This window comes from Xyrauchen texanus, chromosome 23 (genome assembly GCF_025860055.1).
Source record: "Xyrauchen texanus isolate HMW12.3.18 chromosome 23, RBS_HiC_50CHRs, whole genome shotgun sequence".
Classification (NCBI taxonomy): Eukaryota; Metazoa; Chordata; class Actinopteri; order Cypriniformes; family Catostomidae; genus Xyrauchen; species Xyrauchen texanus.
The window spans coordinates 5,312,567-5,336,670 of record NC_068298.1 but is presented as its reverse complement, the minus strand read 5'-3'; the positions used below and the strand labels follow the sequence as shown (position 1 = coordinate 5,336,670).

The 24,104-nt window shown below is 38.7% G+C and overlaps 1 protein-coding gene across 1 annotated transcript; it reads left to right on the top strand.

Annotated features, from left to right (window-relative positions):
- The first annotated feature begins 1,269 nt into the window (after positions 1-1,269).
- LOC127617065 (nuclear pore glycoprotein p62-like) lies at positions 1,270-23,507 on the top strand. The gene is made up of 13 exons (XM_052088939.1): positions 1,270-1,318; positions 6,352-6,661; positions 6,823-7,055; positions 7,580-7,654; positions 11,290-11,400; positions 12,408-12,512; positions 14,586-14,691; positions 14,778-14,922; positions 16,397-16,446; positions 19,388-19,522; positions 19,606-19,717; positions 21,640-21,706; positions 23,327-23,507. The coding sequence occupies exons 2-13, from the start codon at positions 6,369-6,371 to the stop codon at positions 23,416-23,418; spliced, it is 1,524 nt and encodes a 507-aa protein (XP_051944899.1). The 5' UTR covers positions 1,270-1,318; positions 6,352-6,368; the 3' UTR covers positions 23,419-23,507.
- The last annotated feature ends 597 nt before the right edge of the window (positions 23,508-24,104 follow it).

Sequence of the window (24,104 nt, the reverse complement as noted above, 5' to 3'; positions counted from 1 at the left end):
GAGGGGGTAAAGAAACACAAACATTGGACAACAGATAATTGGAAAAGAGTGTTATGGATCTTAACCCTATTGAGCTTTTGTGGGATCAGCTAGACTGTAAGGTATGTGAGAAGTGCCCGAAAGACAGACACATCTATGGCAAGTGCTACAGGAAGTGTGGGGTGAAATTGTCACCTGATTATCTGGACAAACTGACAGCTACAATGTCAAGGATCTGCAATGCTGTCATGGCTGCACACAGAGGATTGTTTGATGAAAACTCTTTGAAGTAGTTTAAGAAGTTCTGACATTTTTTTCCTCAAATTGTAATAGTATTTTTTTTTTTACGTTATTCATTACCTGACTATACATTGTAATCAGCTGAATGGCACTTTTATGAATAAAAGTACCAATTTCTTTCCATAAGAGCAAATTATGTACATTATTTCAAACATTTGGTTGCCAGTGTAAATCATGAATTTGGAACAATTTAGTTTGATTAAAGAATGAAAAGGAGTGGTGTGGAGTGGTGGTGGTGTAGTGGTCTAAAGCACATAACTGGTAATCTAGTAATCAGAAGGATCGAGCCCCACAGTCACCACCATTGTGTCCTTGAGCAAGGCACTTAACTCCAGGTTGCTCCGGGGGGATTGTTCCTGTAATAAGTGCTCTGTAAGTCGCTTTGGATAAAAGCGTCTGCCAAATGCATAAATGTAAATGTAAATGTAAATGAATGAATAAGTGAACATAAGCATTTATAATGTGAGCAAAACTTTTTTTACATAATATTTGGCATGTTTAGCAGGCCAGTATTCTGATTTCCTTTAACTAACTAAAGCTAATTATGGCATATTATGATACTACTACTATTTCTGCCATAGACAAACATGGTAGAAGTAGTAAGAGTACTATGCCATTCTGAACTCATTGATTCAGTTCATTGAAGACATTGGATAAATATAATCACTAGCACCACTCAGTGGACAAATACTGTGTAATGTTAATCAAAAAGTACATTCGATCAAAATTAATGTCGTACATTATCTTTTAATAATAATTTGTCAAATATCCCATTAAAATAGTAGGATTTGAAAAATCTAGGTTTTTCTTTTTATTTGCCTTTTGACCTAGCAACACGTAAATTCATATGTATTTATTTGTTTAATTTATTAATTTATTTAGTTAGTAATAAAAATAAACAATAATAAAACAAAAAAGAAGACAAAAATACATTTTGATCAGGCAATAATTTAGACTACTGAAGCGGAAGCAGAGGTCCTCACTGAGCTGCGGGCCAGCGTATGTGACGCACAGTGTTCCCGCGGGGAGCTGCTTGTCTGTACGTTTTTTTCATTACTATTTGTATTATATTATATTGTATATGTCGCTTAATATCTGTTTTTAAGAGCATGAGAATATGATATAATTGTGCGGAAAGGAGCATTTTGTGAACTTGAATGTGAGCAGCTGTCATTTAGATTTATAAACATTATGCTTTCTATTTAATAACAGTCATTCACCTCAAGTAGTTTTTAATAATTCTCAGTGCTCATCTCGAATGAAATGTATAAACTACCCAACTGCTGCTGTGTGTTTATCAGTTGTTTTTGTGTTTGGGTTTCAGCATCAGCATTTTTCAGCATCATAATCTCAAAGCCTAGTGAGCTTTCTACCTAGACAGCATTTTGGTAAATGGTCTGCACTTATATAGTGCCTTTTTAACCTTAACCTTAACTGTATTCAAAGCGCTTTACACTGCATCTCATTCACTCATTCACACTCACATTCACATACCAATGACGGCAGAGCTGCCATAGCGACAGAGCGTATTTAGGCCACGCCCACACCGAGGGAAAACAATCCAACCGTCTCCATTGACTTTGCATTGCGAGAGGCTGCCTCCTTGTCATTTATGACTTATAACAAAAAACAAAACAATGTCTAAAAGCTGCTGTGTGACAAGGTGTACAGCAAACAAGCTAAATAACCCAGAAATAAATTTTTATAAGCTGTCGACCCCAAAAAACGGTTTGTTTCAGGCAGAGGCGTAGGTTTGATTTTGAGATTGGTGGGGACATCCCCGGAGGATTCGATTCAGGAAATGAAATGTCCAGAATATCTCCAGTTCTACACTGTTCTTCATTGTTGTCTCTCTGTTCTTTGATGTCATCACTTTCACAGCTACTCTGTTTATTGCTGTCTACAGATGGACCAGCATCCTTAAAAATACACCACAGTACACAATTAACCACTCTGTATCAACTACCACATTTGAAAAATACATCTACACACTGATACAGCTAGTAACCACTTTATGCCCATATTATTAAAACCATGTATGATGAGTGATTAATAAACCTCTTAATATACCAGTGCAACCTCAATGTAATACAAAACAAATATCTACATTTACTCTTATGATTACATTGTTACCAGCCTAGGCCTCACCTGTGATCCTGCCTCTCTTCCTGAGCTACTACCTAGCAGGACTGTTTCGGTCACCTCAGCTGGCAAAATAACACATTGAGGGAATTAACAGTGAGGGAAAACATTTATGGCTAATTATTATTTTTACAATTGTTGATGACTCTACACTTTAGCAATTGAGAAAATATTTTAAATGACTTACTTGTGTTTGTTTTAAAGTAGCTCCTAATGTCTACTTTTCTTTTTTTAGCAGCCATCCTGACTCAGCACATCAAAAAATTAGCCTAATTGACAAACACATGTTTGTTTCACTATATTTTTAAGCTCAGGACATTGCAGACTTCCACTTTTTTTTTTTTTTATCAAGTTAATGATTCATATTTTAAACGACCTAGACCAAGCCCCACCCCAAAACACAACACTTACAGAAACTTGTGCAAAACACTGGACTTAAATAGAAACATGATTTGTCAGATTTATACACCTTTTTAAATAGCAAGCACATATAAAATAGCCTGTTGTCATGATCTTTCATTGTAAGTGCCCATCACACGCACACACACACACACACACAGTTTAGGTTTGCTATTTATCCCGTGATTGTCATACATTGAAAAAAACTGCACTGTCCCATAATCAATATGTGACGCGATTTGTCCCGTATTTTTGTTCACAGAGCTGTTGATTTCTCCCACTTACCGCTTCTAGGTTTCGGAGGATCTTTGGCGCTTCTCACAACCAAATTAAGCTACAGCCTTTCACAAGTTAGAAAGAAAAAGGAAAGCCAATCGGATTAGCGATGTCGGTTCGCGAGGCGGGACTTAAAATAGAGAACCACGTGTACCAGGAATTGCGCCTTTTTCACAGAACGCTCGAGTGGTTTTATATATACATATAATTTATTTTTTATATAAAATTGGTTTTATATATAAATATATTTAATTTTTATATAAAATGTATTTTATATATAAATATATTTAATTTTTTTATCGAAATTATTGCTGGGGAAAATCAGTGGTCATTGGATATTGGTAGGGACACGTCCCTAGCGTCCCTACCAAATTCTACGCCCCTTTCAGGACATAAATGTGGATCAATTGAGACAGAGCGCAACTCGTTCTCGAACTACTCTGAGAACTACGCCCTCTGGAACGCGACATGATATTGTAAAGAAAATTAAAAAAACATTCATAATTTTAACCATGTCGATTGCTTATTTCACCACCCTATGTGAACCTGAGAGGAGGAGATATATTGAGAAGTTACATTTTATTGGTCTATGTCAGCTTCACGTCTTATTTCCTGTATCCACTTTTGTCTCCTTAAAGGCTGGCTTTTACGGTTCGGAAGCTTATAAAAAATTATTTCTGGGTTTTTTAGCTTGTTTGCTGTACACCTTGTCACACAGCAGCTTTTAGGCATTTTTCTGTCTTTTGTTATATGCCATAAATGACAAGGAGGCAGCCTCTCGCAATGCAAAGTCAATGGAGACGGTTGGATTGGGCGTGGTCTTCAGATTATGACGCGTTCCGATCTGTCTCTATGCAAGGTGGTAGCCTGCTTAGGGTTCAGTGTAGTGTTGTCACGGTACCAAAATTTCAGTAGTCGGTACCAATACCATTGAAATTTCATAGTACTCGATACCATTTTCGTTACCACAGCAAAGACAGGTTACTAAACAACACTCTTTTATTAACAAAGTTAACTAAACATTAGCAGCAGAACTAAGAACAGAAATATGCCATTGAGCAACACTTTAATTTAAATATAATATTTTAAAATTATAACAAAACTGTACAATGTATGCTTAAAGTATTTTTGAACACTTATATAAAGATTTGCTTCAACTTTTACTTTAGTTTTACCAAGTACTAAAAAAAAACTAAATAAACAAGCATACAATAGAATGAATAAAAAACTATTTCCAAACTAATGTGCAAAGTGCTCTCGTATTAATAAAGCTGCATATTGCATTTTTTTCACGATAAGAAATGGACAGTGACAAATATTATGATTAAATAAGTCGCGAGCAATCGCGTTCTAATCTAGCTGCATTAAGAGTCTCTCTCAGCCATGTGCAGTTTCAATTCCCCACCCACATTCACACAACTCATTTAAGAGGCGCTTACCACACAGAGAAATGCCAGTTTCTGAGTTTAAAGTTCCGGCTCTGATTATTCCACAACGAGACTGCTTCTGAGGTGGGCATCATAATCTCAAAGCCTAGTGAGTTTTCTATCTAGACAGCATTTTGGGCATCATAATCTCAAAGCCTAGTGAGTTTTCTACCTAGACAGTATTTTGGGCATCATCATTTCAAAGCCTAGTGAGCTTTCTACCTAGACAGCATTTTGGGCATCATCATTTCAGAGCCTAGTGAGCTTTCTACCTAGACAGCATCTTGGGCATCATAATCGCAAAGCCTAGTGAGCTTCCTACCTAGATAGCATTTTGGGCATCATCATCTCAAAGCCTAGTGAGCTTCCTACCTAGACAGCATTTTGGGCATCATAATCTTAAAGCCTAGTGAGCTTTCTACCTAGACAGCACTTTGGACATCATAATCTCAAAGCCTAGCTAGTTTTCTACCTAAAACAGCATTTTGGGCATCATAATCTCAAAGTCTAGTGATCTTTCTACCTAGTCAGCATTTTGGGCATCATCATTTCAAAGCCTAGTGATCTTTCTACCTAGTCAGCATTTTGGGCATCATACTCTCAAAGCCTAGTGAGCTTCCTACCTAGTCAGCATTTTGGGCATCATAATCTCAAAGCCTAGTGATCTTTCTACCTAGACAGCTTTTTAGGCATTATAATCACAAAGTCTAGTGAGTTTTCTATCTAGACAGCATTTTGGGCATAATCTCAAAGCCTAGTGAGCTTCCTACCTAGATAGCATTTTGGGCATCATCATCTCAAAGCCTAGTGAGCTTCCTACCTAGACAGCATTTTGGGCATCATCATTTCAAAGCCTAGTGATGTTTCTACCTAGATTGCATTTTGGGCATCATAATCTCAAAGCCTACCTAGCTTTCTACCTAGACAGTATTTTGGGCATCATCATTTCAAAGCCTAGTGATCTTTCTACCTAGTCAGCATTTTGGGCATCATCATTTCAAAGCCTAGTGATCTTTCTACCTAGTCAGCATTTTGGGCATCATACTCTCAAAGCCTAGTGAGCTTCCTACCTAGACAGCATTTTGGGCAACATAATCTTAAAGCCTAGTGATCTTTCTACCTAGTCAGCATTTTGGGCATCATCATTTCAAAGCCTAGTGAGCTTCCTACCTAGACAGCATTTTGGGCAACATAATCTTAAAGCCTAGTGATCTTTCTACCTAGACAGCTTTTTAGGCATCATAATCACAAAGTCTAGTGAGTTTTCTATCTAGACAGCATTTTGGGCATAATCTCAAAGCCTAGTGAGCTTCCTACCTAGACAGCATTTTCAGCATCATAATCTCAAAGCCTAGTGAGCTTTCTACCTAGACAGCATTTTGATGATCATAATCTCAAAGTTTAGTGCACTTTGTACCTAGACAGAATTTCTGGCATCATAGTCACGTCATGTTGTGGCACCTTAGCTGCTTAGCTAACAAGTTGACAGCTGTCAATAAAGTAGACGAAAATAGACTAACCATTGCAGATTACAGATTTACATAAAATAAAATAATAAATTAAAATATATTGTCAAGAAAAAGGATAATCACAATTTTTTTAAACAGATCCACACAGCCAAGGAACATTGAAATGGTCAGACGCTGTTATTTCATTTACATTCATGCATTTCGCATGCACTTTTATCTATAGTAATTTACAGTGCATTCAAGGTGTATGTTCCCTTGGAATTGAACCCATGACTTTGCTGTTGCTTGCACCATGCTCTACCAGTTTAACTACATTTACAGTTATGTAACCCATTATCTTCTCTTGGCATGATTCGCAGTGTCTTGTGACAGCACTATGGCATTTAACTTTGGACAACAGGGCCAACCTGGAGGCTTTGCCTTTGCTATCCCCAAAACTACAGCTGCATCCACTACAGGCTTCGGCTTGCAGACCAGCACTCCTGCAGGAGGGGGCTTCTCCTTTGGAACGAGCCAGCCTCAGCCTCAGACCCAGACATTTGGAAACCCGCCATCCCAGATCGCAGGCCTTCTCGCACAGCCAACGCAGAATAATGGCAGCATGCAAGGTGGCTTCAGCTTTGGAGCTCAGACCCAGAGCAACACATCTAGCGGAGGCTTCTCTTTCGGGTAAGAATGCTAATTTTATGTCATCCAATAGCTTGTCAAGTCGCAATTAATTTGGAACAATCTACTTTATATTTTTATTTTTTTTAAAAAGTCAATAAAACAGCAGGACGTGATATTATAACGTTTGTATTGTTCACAAAATGTGTTCTCTGTGCATGCAGTGCCTCTCTACCAAAGCTCAGCACACCTGCCTCATCTCAGCCTGCGCCCACAGGTGTGACTCAGGGGGCTTCATCTGCTGGGATGGGGTTCATTCTTGGAGGTTTCTCCACTCAGACTACAGCAGCCCAGCAGCCTTTGGGAGGATTCAGCTTTGGGGCGTCCAAAGTTCAGGCAACCTCAGCTGCCCCTGCACAGCCCACACCTGCCCTCTCACTGGGGGTGCAGTCCACAGGTAATAAAGTGTTGTAACAAGCATCTTTACCGCTTCTAGACCACACAAATTCACAACTGGAGTTTTGTTGCTTTTGGGGCATGTCTGTTAACTTTGAGGTCGTCAATATACATGCATTTAAATTCACAGTATTTTTCTTTCTGGAAAATTGAACAAAAATATAGATGACATCATCTTGTTAACAGTGGCATGTATAAATGTGTCTAATAAAATACTCTCTAGAATGAGAATTTCCCTCCCACTTTACTGTGAGCAGGAATTAGCTCTGTTACAAAAACGTATGCAAGCAATCTTAACAGCCCATCATTCGAGCACATTGACACATTCGTTTTTTTTCCGGGCTGTGGTGTAAACTAAAGGTTATTGGCTATTGTTAAAAAAGACAAGCACTTTGAAATGTTCTGCCCCAATTTCCTGTTTCAATAGGGAATGTGTTAAAATGTAAAATAAAATGTGTTCCATAAACTGTTTTATGGGGTCTGTAAAATTAATATTTTAGTTTTTATTTTCATTCTGGTTCAAAGGTTTGACTCTAGGAACTTCTGCTTCTGCCTCCACGGCCTCAACAACTGCTATTAACTTTGGAATAAAAACAACAGGTATGTAATCTGTAATATCGGATTAGCCATAATACATAAACTTGCAAAACCAAACAAAATTATTATAATTATGTTGAGCAGGGGTACTCAATAGGCAGACTCTGGTCTGGATCCGGACCGAAGGAAACTTCAATCTGGACCGAGATCTAAATCTTTGTGCTAGTTATCTGACACCTGGCTAAGTTAATGTATAAGCATACGTCTATATGTTGTCTAGAGCGGTAATAAAGTGCGTCCAGCGCTACGTGCTTATTCCTGCTCTCCGCGCGTTGCCTCTCTCCGAGCTATAGACATGCGTGCATAAAGCCTGATTTACTGTATGTAGAATAGGCATGCTGGTTATTTTAATAAAAGTAGTGGAGACCCCACTACAGATACATTTATTCATTTTTGCAGACGCTTTTATCCAAAGCGACTTACAATAGAGGAAAACATAAGCGAATCATTTTAAGGAGACAGTGGTATGAAAAGTGCCCCATTACAAAGTTTCACTATCATCAGAATAGTATACAAAACATTTACAAGTGCAAATTATTTTATTTTTTTGTTAGTGACTGGTTAAGTGCTCTTGGATTAGATGTGTTTTTAGTCGTTTTTTGAATACAGAGTGTGAGTCAGATTCACGGATGGAGTTGGGAAGGTCATTCCACCAACGTGGTATGATGAAGCTGAAAGTCAGAGAAAGTGTTTTGGTGCCTCTTTGTGTTGGTACATCAAGGCGACGTTCCTTAGCCGACCGCAGGCTTCTAGTGGGCGTGTAGTTCTGCAGAAATGATTTTAGGTACGCTGGAGCAGACCCAGTGACTGTTCTGTATGCCAGCATCAGAGCCTTGAATTTAATATGTGCATCAACCGGCAGCCAGTGGAGAGAGACAAGGAGTGGTGTAACATGTGCTCTCTTTGGTTCATTAAAGACCAGACGTGCTGCTGCATTCTGGATCATTTGGAGAGGTCTAATAGCACATGCAGGAAGGCCTGCAATGAGAGCGTTACAGTAGTCCAGTCTAGTTATGACAAGTGACAGAACAAGCAGTTGTGTGGCATGTTCAGAGAGGAAGGGTCTTATCTTCCTGATGTTGTAGAGTATAAATCTACATGATCTTGCAGTCTTTGAGATGTGGTCTGTGAAATTTAGCTTGCTATCAATGGTTACCCCTAGAGATACTGGCATCTTTTGCTTAAAAACAATGTAGAATAGAAAAATGAAGCAAACTAAAACTAACTTAATCTGTCTGACGTGTGATTCAGACGGTTCAGCTCAGCCAGGTTTGTGTTATCTAAATTTAGCTTCATTAATCAGCATGTTAGGAGCCTTTTTTATAATAAACAGATATTTGTTCTAATTTTGTGAAAATTTATCAGAGATGTCATCATGGCATGCATGGCAAGGAAACCCTATTTATACTTAAATTAAGTAAATAGTATTTTAATGCTTCACTGTTGTAATGTAAATTGTTTGTTTGTAGATTCTCACTTTAAGGAAAATATAAAAATCGTCAATTCTGACTTTTAAATATTTACTACGTTTATCACAGGGGACACCCCTGAACCCACATACAGTATTTGTTATCTGTCAAAATGCCTCCTATGTCCCACACACATACTATATATTCTGAATGTAAAAATAGTTCAATACAAAAACATGACTGCTGTCATTCAGCTTCAAAACTATTTTTTGAGCTTATATTTTAATATTCATATCCAAGTGCCCTCGACTGATGTAGTAGTAGTCCTTTATTGTCACATAGTAAACCAGTGAAATTGGCCATCGACCTGTCCATACAAACATACATATGACAAGGGGAGACAGGACAGGAAGACAGGGAATTAGAAGAAATACAGCATGACATGAGGAGAGGAGAGGAGAAAAAAAAGGCAGCCCCCAGACTATGCTCCTTAAGAAGTACAGTGTGGGAACAGGGAAAAAAACACCTCAGCAACATTAGCACATAATCAGTACACTCTACAACATGAACAAGACTTGCAACAGGGGAGGGGATTGGGGGGTGGAGGTGGCCCAGCACAGGCAAGCAGCCATCCGGACCTGCAGCCATGTTCGGCGCTGGTCACAGACCCGCCTGTCAGACTGGGGGTACAAAGCGCAAGGCGAGGGATAGGGTATCGGGCGGATGATTGCATATCTGTATATATGTGTAAGAGTTCATGTGTGTGTAGGCCTGGAGAGTCGCTATGCCAGCATCTAATCTAGGTCCCTCAGTCCGCAGGGTTGTCATAGCGATACACAGCAAGTTGCCATGGAGACAACCTTGATCAGGTCCCAGACATAGTCAACAATCACCAGGTGTCTGGGGAGTCGGGAAGGAACGCAGAGTGGCTCACTGCAGTGCTCTTCCGGGAGTTGTTGTTCCAACAGCGGCCTTGGCCAAGGCCAGTGCTGGTTGAGGGTGGCCGAAACAGATAAGATTGGGATTGTTTGGTCTTAAGGAGAGTAGCCGCATTCTAATTTACACGGCTATTCTCCTGGTCCATTTTGGTCTCTGAAACGATCCATTTGCCTTTGCAAAGCTGTGAGCTTCTCCATGATGTTATCCGTATTTTGGTTCATAGACCCAGTCTGAGTGCAGACAGCTCTGCCCACTGTTTCAATCATGACGGGCAGCCTTGTGAGGCTTTGGACAGCTGTCACCGTCTTCTTAACTCCTCGATAAACCAGGGCAATGCCTAATCCAATCAGCAGAAGACCTGTTATCATGGTACCGAATAGGTAGATATCTTCAACGTCCTCCACGGAAAGAGCCGCCAGACACACGACCCGCCACCTCTCCCACGCGTCCATCGTGTAGCCAGCTGCGAACGTTCCGTCAGGGCAGACAGGTTCCCCCGAACCCAAACTTCTCGTCGAGAAGATGGTGTCAATTGCGTTGAGAGACCAGTTGATCAAATCCATGATGAAGTCTTAATTAAATATTTTAATCCTTTGGTGGAAGATGCCTCAGACCCCACTATTTTGGCTGTCTCTGGGCCCCCAATGTCCTCATCCCTGCCCAGTTATGATGAGAGTATTTTGACTGTTTAAGATTTAGTTTTGTGTTTCTTTACAAAGTACTATTGCTGCCAACATGGCAAGTTATAAAAACTATTCAAAAATATATATTATATTATTTCAAGGCCATATGACTTCTACATATTATTATCCGGACGTTTTCTGGGAAGGAAATGTAGAGACCGGACCTCTTGGAACTTTAATTGAATACCGCTGATATAGAGGAGTCTCATGAGAATTGTCAAGAAGTGTCCAGGTCATGTTTCGACCCAAAATCAAAAGAGGAAAAATTTAATAAAGCCTTTTTTTTTTGCTTTGCTTAGTGAATATAAATTAATATTACATAATAATTTGATATAATTAATTTTAAATCATATAAAATAATAATTAATAATACATAGTTTTTATTATTATTAACATATATCAATAATCAGTATAATAGTTATATGTTATTAGTTTTACAATTAAGCACATTCCCCCAGTTCTCATTACTGTAATGCACAAAAATCACATTTTCATAAGCAAAAATGTATTTCTAATTTTCTTTTGATTTGGGTTGAAATATGACCCATATATTTCTTTGTGAGATTCAGCCACATATATGTTCTGTTGTATTTGTTTTGTTGTTTAGCGACTCCAGCTCCTGCCAGCTCCGCACCCTCCAGTCAGTCCATATCATCAGCTCCAGTTTCATCACTGTTTGCTGCTCCGATAGGATCAACACCTGCCACCGGATTCACATGTGAGTTCATCTTACACATCACCTGTCGGGGAACTCAACTTTTAATTCAGTGACATTTCTAAACCAAAAACTTTGTTTACAATGGGAGCTTCCAGGAGGGAAAACTTAACAGCCACCTGGAGTTCAGACAGAGATGTTCCAAACAATTCCTAAACACCCTTTATCATAAAACCAAGGATTTATACTGTCGCTGGTGAAGAAAACTCATTATCAGCTTACCTTGTAGACAAAAAAAGTCACAGAGGTCATACAGCAACAGCAAATCAGTTACTCACCGTTATGCCATCCCAGATGTGTGACTTTCTTTCATCTGCTGAACTCATATGAAGATTTTGAGAAGAATTTCTCAGCTCTTTTGTTCCAGACAATGCAAGTGAAAGGGTGCCAAATTTTTCAAGCTCCAAAAATCACGTTATCATAAAATAAATCTTTAAGGCTCCAGTGGTTAAATCCATGTCTCAAGAAGTGATATGATAGGTGTGGTGAGAAACAATCACTTTCACATTATTCTAGTGTTTTTTGGTGATTCACATTCTTCATGCATATCGCACCCTACTGGGCACGGAGAAGAATTTCAGGCAAAAAATTACTTAAATATTGATCTGTTTCTCACCCACTCCTATCATATCTCTTCTGAAGATATGGATAAAAACACTGGAGTCATATGGATTACTTTTATGATGCCTTTACGTGCTTTTAGGAGCTTAACATTTTTGGCACCCATTCACTTGCATTGTATGGACCTACAGAGCTAAGATATTCTTATAAAAATCATAAATTGTGTTCTGCTGAAGAAAGTAATTAATACACATCTGGGTTGGCATGACAGTGAGTAAATGATGAATTAATTATTTTATTTTTGGGTGAATTATCCCTTGAAGTCCTCCGTTAATGTCCAATGAATGTGTAAAGCTTGATGTACATTTCATAAGAGTTTTATTTAGCACATTAGGGTTGTTCCGGACAAAAACAAATAAGATCACATGTGCTTTTCAATTATCTGCTAGTGGGCTCCTTAACAGCCTCCGTGACCCCTGCAATGACCTCAGCCTCCAGCGCTCCAACAGGCCTGATGCTCAAACCTCTAGGAACTGCTCCTGCTACAACCACAGGTTACTTCAACCTCTGTTCTCAGTTATTGCACATTTATTCATCAATGCATGTTGAACAAATGATGTAGGCAAATGTGTACTAGAGTATTAGATATGGCTAAAATATTAGATCTTGACATTTGTCTGCAAATTATTTATAAATTTGCTTTTAATTGTCTTAAAACTGATTTGCTTTTGCTTTCAGAGCAACCATCAATTCAAATAAACAGCCATTGTAGTCAAGTAGATTTAAAATGTTGAATGCATGGAGTAAAAATGATGAATTATGGGCTATGATTTCCTTCTTTACTGTGTCGTGTTTTTAGATTTGTATAATAACTGTTACAAATGGTTGTAATTGCACGATTGTTTGAACCTGCTTTCACGATGCATGTGAACAGCGTATCATTAGCCCAGTGCTTGCACACGGAGCAGCGCATCAAGCCTAGTTTATACTTGACTACATTGCAATTCTAATGTTATTTTGATCAATTGTGAAATGAGTGTAATGATGACCTCTTTAGCTAATGCAGTAGACAAATAAATGGGCACGTTAAAATTATCACCATATTAATGATATGGATTAATTTTATATCGTCGGCAATCTCATCTTGATCATATCTTGAATATTCGATATATTGCCAAGCCCTACAATGTACTAATATTAAAGGAATAGTACATCCAAAAATGAGCATTTCCATAATTTATTCACACTCATTCCAATCCCTTGACTTTCTTTTGTGGAACACAAAAGAAGATTTTTTTTAATAATCTGCAATTATAGGTCAATATTAGTTTGAAGCTATACAATAGCATTTGTGAGCAACAGACTGAAATTTAAACCTAATCAATGATAATCTTCCCCTCCACTAAGTGTTTCAAATCAAATATTGCATTGGTAGACATGTTGTGTCGAGTTTGACCTCAGTGACACTTGGTCACAAGACACACAGGGATGACTTTGATGTCGTTGATGTACAACCTGCACCATATTTGATTTGATACAGAACGAGACGTATGCACTTTTTTACTTTTATGGTGTTTTTGGTTACTAAAGGGGCTTTTGCACTGCACAGTACAACTCGACTCGTCTCTGCTCACTTTTGGGGGTTTTCCACTGTGAATGGTACCTGGTGCTTTTTTAGTATCACCACGTCGAGGTTCCAAGCGAGCCGAGCCAATACTAAATGTGACGTCAAAGCCCTGCAGATCACTGATTGGTCAGAGAGAATCGTCACTACCAGCATCACTGGATTTGCGACACGGGACATCAACCCGCTAGTTTTAAAGTTAGCAACAGCTATAGCAGTATCATTTACTCACGCTACTTTAGAATTGTAAAAAGAAATGGCTGTGCGCAAAACCACGCCGTGGTCAATAAACGAGTTGCAGACGTTCCTCTCGTTAGCGACAAACAAAACGAAAATGTCTTTCGGGAAGTTTCAGGAACACGGCTACCACCGGACATACCAACAGTGAAGGGAAAAGTAAAACAAAAAACTTAAGTGACTACAGAACCATCAAGGAAAAGTGGAAGATGGTTTGTCCAAATGCATGCTATCTGTGGCAATAGACTGGCGAGCAATGGGATGGAGGATGGTATGTTAACTCTATACTCTGCTTGAAAGCTTCACTTCAAGCTTCTTAAACAACCAGGCCAATTGAACTGTTACACTTGTGTAAAATCACCAGGCAACAAATGCTTTATGCAGCACATTGAGCTAGCAGCTAACAGCTAGCGATCGTGTTATTGTTTATTGTTTTGTGTCGCGTTTAAGATGATGTCACATCAGTAGAGGCGGCGCAACTATGACGATCAGCCTATAATCCCACCCAAGTTGAGGCGGCACTAAACAGCAGTGGAAAAGAAAGCTCAGAAAATTGAGTCGAGTCGAGTCAAACCGTAACGTTCGGTGGAAAAGTGCCATAAGAGTTGTGTACATTCTTTTAAATATTTCCCTCTCTGTGAATAGTGACAGGCTTTTTATTTTTGGGAGAACTATTCCTATCTAAGAAGTCTTGTTATAGCTGTTTCCCAGTCAGTTATTTGTCTTATTTAAGTGTGTTTGTGTGTGTGTGTCTCTCTCTCTTTAGTGTCTGGTAGTACAGCAGCCATAACAGGCTTTTCACTGGGACTAAAGACCGCATCTATTGCACCAGCCACATCTACTGCCACCGCTACTGCTGCTATCACAACAAGGTACAAATCTTTTCACATGTGAAATGCTTTCATTTTGTATTCTCTTTTAAGTGCAGTACAAATATTCTTGTGTTGTCTTTTGTCAGCATGGCTCCAGTGATGTCATATGCCCAGCTTGAGGCTTTGATCAACAAGTGGAGCTCTGAATTGGAAGACCAAGAACGACATTTTCTGCAGCAGGCCACTCAGGTCAACGCCTGGGACCGTATGCTTGTGGAGAACGGAGAGAAGGTAGCACACTGTTCTCTCCCCACTGTCACATACTCCATTAAATCTTGTCATGGCTCAATTAATACTATTATATAGTATTGTGGCAGGGCGGAGGGCGGGGCCGGGTCGTGATTATACATACCCGGTCCCTTATCAGGCTAATTAAGCCTTCGAGAGGGATAAAGGCCGATGACAGACGGTGGTGCGGGAGAGAGAGATAGTTTACGGACATGTCCGTCATGTGTGTGTTTGTCTTTTAAGTTTATCATTAAAACTATTATTTATATTGTCAAGCCAGTTCTCGCCTCCTCCTTTCCATTGAACTCCTTTACACTGGTGCCGAAGCCCGGGAAGGAGGAGGGATGCCCATCGCGGAGTCCTCGACACTGCCGTCCACCCAGGGGAGCGTTGCTGCCATCCACCGGGGGCGGGGGAAGACCGACCACCCGGATGCGGTGAATGGCCGCCGTCCACGAGGCGAGTGGGGACTGTACTCCCCGACCGCCTCTAGCAATGGAGCCGCTGCCAGGGGCGGAGGAGAGCCCTGTCATCCCCCAGAAACGCGGAGGGGTCGGAGGAAGACCGCCGTCCGTGAGGGGAGGAGGGAAGTGTTCCCTGACCGCCTGGAGCGGTAAGGCCGCCGGCGAGGAGTGTCCCCACGAGTCGCCGAGAACACGGAGGGGCCTTCTGACTGCCGGGGGTCGTGAGTCTGACTCCGGTCCGCCCGGGGAGAAGCGGCTGTCGTCCGCCTGAGAGGGTGGAGGAGTGATTGAGGACCATGCGACGGTGTATCGGAGAACCGGCGAGTAGGTTTTTTTTTCTTTTTTTCTTGTCCCCTCCCTCGTCCAGGTAGATGGGGATGACCTGCTGGCAGACTAGGCTGAAAGCACGCCCTCCCCCAGGGAAAGGGGTGTACGCCAGGCCTGGGGTCCCCAGCCTGAGAGAACGAGGGAGGAATGTGGCAGGGCGGGGCCGGGTCGTGATTATACACACTCGGTCCCTTATAAGGCTAATTAAGCCAACGAGAGGGATAAAGGCCGATGACAGACGTGGTGCGATGAGAGAGAGATAGTTTACGGACATGTCCGTCATGTGTGTGTTTGTCTTTTAAGTTTATCATTAAAACTATTATTTATATTGTCAAGCCTGTTCTCGCCGCCTCCTTTCAATTGATCCCTTTACAAGTATACACTATATATATATATATATATATATATATATATATATATATATATATATATATTTAATTATAAATAGACTATATAACACTATTACGAGACCAAAACCGTGCAGGTGCCACGTCTTAACATCTGTAATGTCCCGTTGTTAAAGGAACCTCTTATATGATTGTTAAAAGGATGCTCAAAGGTTAGATTATCCAACTGTAAACTTAGAGCTGATGTTGTTAAGATTGCGTTTAATTGCATTGATGTTTTTTGTATTTTGCAATTGAGGAGATTTGGTTAAATTCTGTGTAAATTATTTTCTCTTATAGATTACAGTTTTGCATAAAGATATGGAGAAAGTGAAACTGGACCAACGAAGGTAATCAATGTTTTTAGATTTGTGCGAATGGGAAAACCACTTTTTTTCAAGTGTTATTCATAACATGTTAGCTTGTTGTTTTGATTGCATTAAAGGTATAGTTCACCCAAAAATGCAAATTCTCTCACCATTTACTCACCCTCATGCCATCCCAGATGTGTGACTTTTCTGTATTCTGCAGAACACAAATGATGATTTTTAGAAGAATATCTCAGCTCTGTAGGACCAGACAATGTAAGTAAATGGTGACCAAAACTTTGAAGCTTAAAAAGCACATAAAAGCAGCATATAAGTAATCCATATGACTCCAGTGGTTAAATCCTTGTCTTCAGAAGTGATATGATAGGTGTGGGTGAGAAACAGATACAAATTTATTCAGAATAAAGACAAATATTTAAGTCCTTTTTTTACTATAAATCTCCACTTTCAAACAGCCCTCCTAAGCACTCTTCTCTGCTAAAAGTTATTTTGTTTTTGGCGACTTGCATGCGTTATGCATATCGCCACCTACTGGGCAGGAGGAGTATTTATAGTAAAAAAAGGACTTAAATATTGATATTCTTCTCACCCACACCTATCAAATTCCTGATTACTTTTATACAGTCTTCATGGGCTTTTTTGAACTTCAAAGTTTTGGATCCTGTTGACTTGCATTGAATAGACCAACAAAGCAGAGATATTCATAAAAAATATTTGTTTGTGTTCTGCAGAAGAAAGTCTTACACATCTGTAACATAGTTTCCATCCAACTTTTGCGCTGTTTTGTTATCTACAAAGTGAAAATGTGGGAAACTTTCAGTCTCCATCAATCGATGTGTATATCATGTGCACAGATATTAAAGAAAAAAAAATGATGTGGTATAATATCAGGGTTTACATATGATACATTCCTGATATTCAATATTTTGAACAATCATCTATTCAAAAGCATCGCCATCACAACTGCATTATGTCCCGAATATTTCTCCAGCAACATTTAATGACCAACTGAACTTGATTATCATCTAAAATGTATTTTAGCTTCAAAATGCTAATTTATATTTTCTGAAGAAGCTCAGCAAATGCGATCCGATGTAAAGAGGGTTAGATTTAATTGTCAAAATATTTTAACGTTCTCAGAATGTTCAAAAGCTCGTTTTCTGAAAGTGAACTCAGCATTGGACAAATAGTTCTGATTGTTTATAGTCTTGAAAAAGTGCAGAACATCCTGAGAACGTCATTCAGCGACTTTTTTAATCTACAGAACAGGTTAAAGCTAATTTAAGTTTGAGTAAAGAAAAGGCATGTATAGGTCTAAAAAATTAATTTGGTAATTTATTTATTTTTAATTAATGCTTTTTTTGTTTGGTAATTAATTTTTTTTATTTAATGCTTTTTTCGTTTGGAAATTTATTTATTTTCATTTAATGCTTTTTTTGTTTGGTAATTTATTTATTTTCATTTAATACTTTTTTTGTTTGGTTATTTTTTTTATTTAATGCTTTTTCGTTTGGTTATTTATTTATTTTCATTTAATGCTTTTTTGTTTGGTAATTCATTTTTTTATTTAATGCTTTTTTCGTTTGGTAATTTATTTATTTTCATTTAATACTTTTTTGTTTGGTAATTCATTTTTTTATTTAATGCTTTTTTCGTTTGGTAATTTATTTATTTTCATTTAATACTTTTTTCGTTTGGTTATTTATTTTTTTTAATTTAATACTTTTTTCGTTTGGTAATTTATTTATTTTCATTTAATACTTTTTTCGTTTGGTAATTTATTTATTTTTATTTAATGCTTTTTTCATTTGGTAATTAATTAATTTTTATTTATTGCTTTTTCGTTTGGTAATTTATTTAATTTAATACAGGGGATTTTGCCGGCATTTTTCCAAAAGTAGACTAAACAATAGTTTAATAGAATTGGGCTGTAAGTGTTCCAAAAAACAAAAACACGCTGAAGCATTTCACCTAGTATCGTGTATTTATTCTTAATGTAAAACATCTTTATGCACAGAAATAATATAGTATTTTGGGCTAATTCCGTGACTGCCGTCTATTATGTTGAATGGTGTGGAAAAGAAACTTTAATAAATAAACGAATGAATACTGTGATTAAATTAATCACAAACAGTGGCCATTCAATTGTGTTGGCACTCCTGGAAGTGTCACGTTTGGCTCTATATACCATAAAGATCAATCCATAATCACGTACAATAAATTGGCTTTCAATACTGTTGTCATGATTAACACAGGCTAACGATTGGGGCAAACTCTGTCATGTGACACTACATTTTAACATTTAAAGTGTTTCCAAACCATTTTTTCACTCAATTTGATGTATCGACATAGAGTTTATGTGCTTGAATGAAACGGAAAAATATTATGTCGACATTTGTGACGTTTTAGCGATAATGTGCGTTTTCATTTTGATGCGCTAAAACTTTTTTCGCAAAAAGTCCTTGGATGGCAACGTAGTTTGTGATGGCATGAGAGTAAATGATGAGAGAATTTGCATTTCTGGATGAATTATTCCTCTAATAAGCCTTACAAGTTATGGGAATAGTTTACCCAATAATGAAAGTTATTATCATCATTGATTCACCCTCATGTTGTTCTAAACCTGTATGACTTTTTTTCTGTGGAACACAGGAGATGTTACACAGAATATCACCATTTACTTTCATTGCATATTTTTCCCAAACAATGAAAGATGTTCACGCTGCTATTTTGCATACAAAGAAAATGCCATAGAAGTAGTCCATATGATTTGTGCATTTTTCCTAGTCTTCTAAAGGCATATGATAGCTTAGTTTGGATACACATATGGGTTTTGAATAACATGAGACGGAGTAATCGATGATAGAATTTTCATTTTTGGTAAAGTAACTAATTTTAAGCTAAAGCTGTCATCTCTTATGGTCAAATAGTAACATTTACTATTTTGTTTTTTGTACTACAGGCTGGATCAAGAGCTGGACTTCATCCTCTCCCAACAGAAAGAGCTGGAAGATCTGCTCGGTCCATTAGAGGAGTCTGTCAAAGAGCAGAGTGGAACCATTTACATGCAGAATGCAGATGAAGAACGTGAGAGAACGTAAGAGTAAAAACCATCTATGTGGTTTGTATTTTTCCACATGTAGGACCTCATTTCATGTTTGCTCTATCTCATTCATCCAGGTACAAGCTGGCAGAAAATGTAGATGCCCAACTCAAGAGAATGTCCCAAGATCTGAAAGAGATTATAGAACACTTGAACACATCTAGTGGAGCTGCTGACACCTCTGACCCGGTGTGTTAAAAACAGTCAATCAGTAACTGTGACAAAAATGCTTTATGTATAATTTAGGGTTGCCATGGTCATTACAATTTTTAAATTGTGTTTTTATGGCCTGGGAAAGTAATGGAAATTTCTATTGGGAATATCCATTTTTTTTATACGTTGTTTTGCTCTGTTCTAAAATATTTTTAATCACCTAAATATTGAGCTTAAGCTTGTGTAGAGTTAACAGGGATGCCTAATTTGTGAGCAAATTGTTCTTTTGAGTCATTGCCTTTCAATGAATTTTTCAGAGCCTGTCACAAACTGGTCTAAATGATTGATTAGCCAGTTGGTCTGAATAAAATGGTTTTATAATTATGTTTCCAGTAATCATAAATTACTGGAAAGGTTAGGCCCTAAGTTAGGCCTGTCGCAATTATTAAATAATCGTCTGATCACGGTTATTTCAAATAACCATGATTATTGTGCACTTCAAATTCCAATCACATTTTAATGCCTGAATAAGGCAATTTTAAGCTAATATATGCTAAATTTCTTAAATGGCGCGTTTGTGTGTCATTCAGTTGATCTCAACCAGCAGCTCCTGTACAGAGGAGAGCTTGAACCGCTTGTCATGCTCTGATGCGTGCGGCGTCAGCAGAGACTCATGCCAAACTCCCACAAAAATATAAACAAAAAATATTAACTTTGATAGTGAACGTAAAGGGCTTCGGCTTCACATTAAGTAAACGATCATGTGACGGCAAATGTTTCTGGTCATTGTTAATTCACATACGCAGTGTTAATGACATGCAGTGATGCAGGAGAAGCACACTTACACAATTTCTATGGAGTGATAAAATTATGAAAAGAAATCTAAAAGGTTTTGCTTCATGAGAAATAAGGGATCATGTTCTTGGAGTTCCAAAAAGAGACTGTGGCAGGGCGGAGGGCAGGGCCGGGTCGTGATCATACACACCCGGTCCCTTATCAGGCTCATCAAGCCTCCGAGAGGGAGTAGATCATTTATGTCACCTTAATGAACAAAAAACATGTCCGTAAACTATCTCTCTGTCCCGCACAATCCTCCGCTGTCGACCATTATCCCTCCCGGAGGCTTGATGATCCTGATAAGGGATCGGGTGTGTATGATCACGACCCGGCCCCGCCCTCCGCCCTGCCACAGAGACATTTTAAGTATTTAGAAATATCTTGATATTTAAAACATTATTTTTCATGTCATTCATACGTTTTTGTTTTTTTTACTCTCATGGTGACGCAGTTACTCACCTCAATCCGGGTGGTGGAGGACAAGTCTCAGTTGCCTCCGCTTCTGAGACCGTCAATCTGCTCATCTTATCACGTGGCTCATTGTGCATGACACTGCGGAGACTCACAGCATGTGGAGGCTCATGCTACTCTCTGTGATCCATGCACAACTTACTATCTGCCCTATTGAGAGTGAGAACCACTAATGAGGACCACGAGGAAGTTACCCCATGTGACTCTACCCTCCCTAGCAACCGGGCCAATTTGGTTCCTTAGGAGACCTGGCTGGAGTCACTCAGCACACCCTGGATTCGAACTCACGACTCCAGGGGTTGTAGTCAGCGTCAGTACTCGCTGAGCTACCCAGGCCTCCATTCATAAGTTTTTAAAGCCTTAGAAGGAAATCATGTATTCCTATTTTATTATTTGATTTATATATTTGAAGTTATATATGAAATATGACAATTAATCGTGAAATCCCTGAAAGAGACAATTGATCGCCATAGCCCTAAACAGACAAATAATATTCAAAATTGCAATTATTTGTTAGACAGTTAATCGTCAGCCAAATTTTATAATCTTGACAGCCCTACGCTAACTGGAAATTCATCAGTCAAAAAGGGTGGGAACCCTTATTTATACATTGTCATTGAAATGACTTCTGTTGTTTTTCCCTATTTCAGCTTCAGCAAATCTGCAAAATCCTAAATGCACACATGGACTCCCTCCAATGGGTGGAACAAAACTCTGGTTGGTATATTTTTGGCTTTAAATACCCCATGAAATCAACATTTATTTTAACTTCTCTCTTTCACTGGATGCTAGCTTTAAGGCTGTCTACAGTAGATGGTAGTATACTTCAAAATGTGGGAAGAAAATACATTTTCAGCAGATACATATTCAGTCCCCCATCAAGTCCTGTTCCACTTGGGTAGTTGTTGGTAATGCCTGATTAATAGTGTATGATACTAATTCATGTTGTAGCGTATGACGTAAATGCATTATTACTGACCATGTAGCACGAAATTAAACACTACGATTTAATTACATGTAAACCCTTGCACTGAATATGTTAGCTTAGTAGCAGAATTGGGAAAGCTGGCAAAACATGGCATGATGGAATGATGGAATTTTAGCTTAGCAGGCTTAATAGGTTAGGATGCTAAAAGGAAACAAGTAGGAACATTTAATTTAATACGTTTTATTTATAAAAGTCGCTTTACAGTTACAGAAACTAAATGTGAACAAAGGAATGGTGGTCATGATTTTGATGCTCCAAAAGCACATAAGTCAGCATAAAAGTAATCCAAATTTCTCCAGTGTTTAAATCCATGTCTTCAGAAGTGATATGATAGGTGTGGGTGAGAAACTTTTATGCTGACTTATGTGCTTTTGGAGCATCAAAATCATGACCACCATTCCTTTGTTCACATTTAGGTTCTGGAACTGTAAAGCGACTTTTATAAATAAAACGTATTAAACTTTTAAACTTTTAATTTAAGCCCCTTTTTACTGTAATTCTCCACTTTCTCGTTCTTCTTATGTTTTTGGTGATTCATATTCTTGTGCATATAGGGGCAGGGAGGAGAATTTCTAGTATTTATTACTGTGCGTTCAGACCAGAGGCGGCGAGAGCGTCAAAAATGCTCTGGCTGCCCTGCCAACAACCCAATCGAAAATTCGTGGACGCTCTGATGTATTTGAAATAGGCGGCAACATTCGTTGGGAATGCTTGGTTTTGTGAACTATATTTAAAGGGGCCACTAAACATCCAGACATGTCGACCGGTATCTTTTTGAGGACATATCACAAGTAGTAATATTTTAATATATTATTATATAAACCATAATATCCACTTCATCAACTCACCTGGCACACCAACAATTTCTGACACCTTTGTCCACGCATCGTTTTTTAAATGTATTTATATCCTTGTAAGCAAACAGGGACAGATCAGATATTACAGGAAAACCCACCACAGCAACAATCAGTTTCTCCTCCATTTTTCTTTGGTGGGAACCAGAGTTTACACGGTTGTGTTCTCTAGACTTCGCTAGAGCGGAGCACTACTATATTCCAATAGGTTGCCGCCAAACCGCGACAAAGCCATAATGTTGGCTGCACTTTAACTTTCCTCTGATGCCCACACCGCCCAAGACTCGCCGCGCCACTTCTCGCCGCCGAGAGACGCTGGCTGTCATAGAAAATGAATGACTTCCGGTCGATTTGACGCTGTCGACGCCTCTGGTCTGAACGCACGGTTAATCTTTCATGGCTTTCATGTAAACAAAAGATGCATTAATTTATCAGTCAAGAAGCTTAATTTAAAATGATGTGGTGTTTGCCTGAAAATGTACTTTTATGTTGCAGTTTTACTCCAGAGGCGAGTGGAAGAGGTGTCAAAGTTGTGTGAAAACCGCAGCAAGGAACAAGAGAAGAGCTTTCGTTTGAATTTCCAGTGATAATGCCTAATAAATGCTTCATCAGTTGTAAAATTAATGTAATTGTTTTTGCTATTTGCTTAAAATAAAATATGTACTTTTACCTGTTTCCCTAATAATTATTCAGGTCTACTTATTTTGTCCCATGCATGTTGATTACAATTAGCAAAAATAACCTGATAACACAGCTTACGACTCAGTACACTCGACATTGCATAGCAACGCATTTGGGAAATACCTTCTTTTACGATCTAGTTGAAACCTATTCTACAATAACACCAATATTGTAATATTGGCTATGGTGTTTGGGCCCTGCCTGTTTTGGCGCAAATCTGTCCGCTATAGAAACAGGTGAACAAACACAATTTCCTCAGAATTTCTTCAAGACAGCGATCATCTTTTGTCTAGAAGCCCTCTATCTTCGCTGTCATTATACACGAGTCAGCGGGCGGAATCTTCGCGGGAAGACTTTCCGCTCCCCTGCAGTGCTCCGGCGAACATCACACCGCCTCACAGATTGATGCTTCGCTGGTGAACGGGCCTCAGCATCCTGATTCCCCTCAGCGCTTCTGCAGGGTTTGTGTATCCTTACAAAGCTATTGTGTATTGTATAATGTGTGATAAATATTCATATATATTAATTTATATATCTAAAAGAGTTACTTACGTGTTCACGTCTTTTTAAAGATGTCATTCCGTAAGTTTTT

Bases quoted from the DNA above. Each gene is read 5' to 3' on its own strand.
- LOC127617065 (XM_052088939.1), top strand. From the start codon at position 6,369: ATGGCATTTAACTTTGGACAACAGGGCCAACCTGGAGGCTTTGCCTTT. The intron at 6,662-6,822 runs GTAAGAATGCTA...CTGTGCATGCAG, and splicing joins AGCGGAGGCTTCTCTTTCGG to TGCCTCTCTACCAAAGCTCA. The intron at 19,523-19,605 runs GTAAGAGTAAAA...TCATTCATCCAG, and splicing joins GATGAAGAACGTGAGAGAAC to GTACAAGCTGGCAGAAAATG.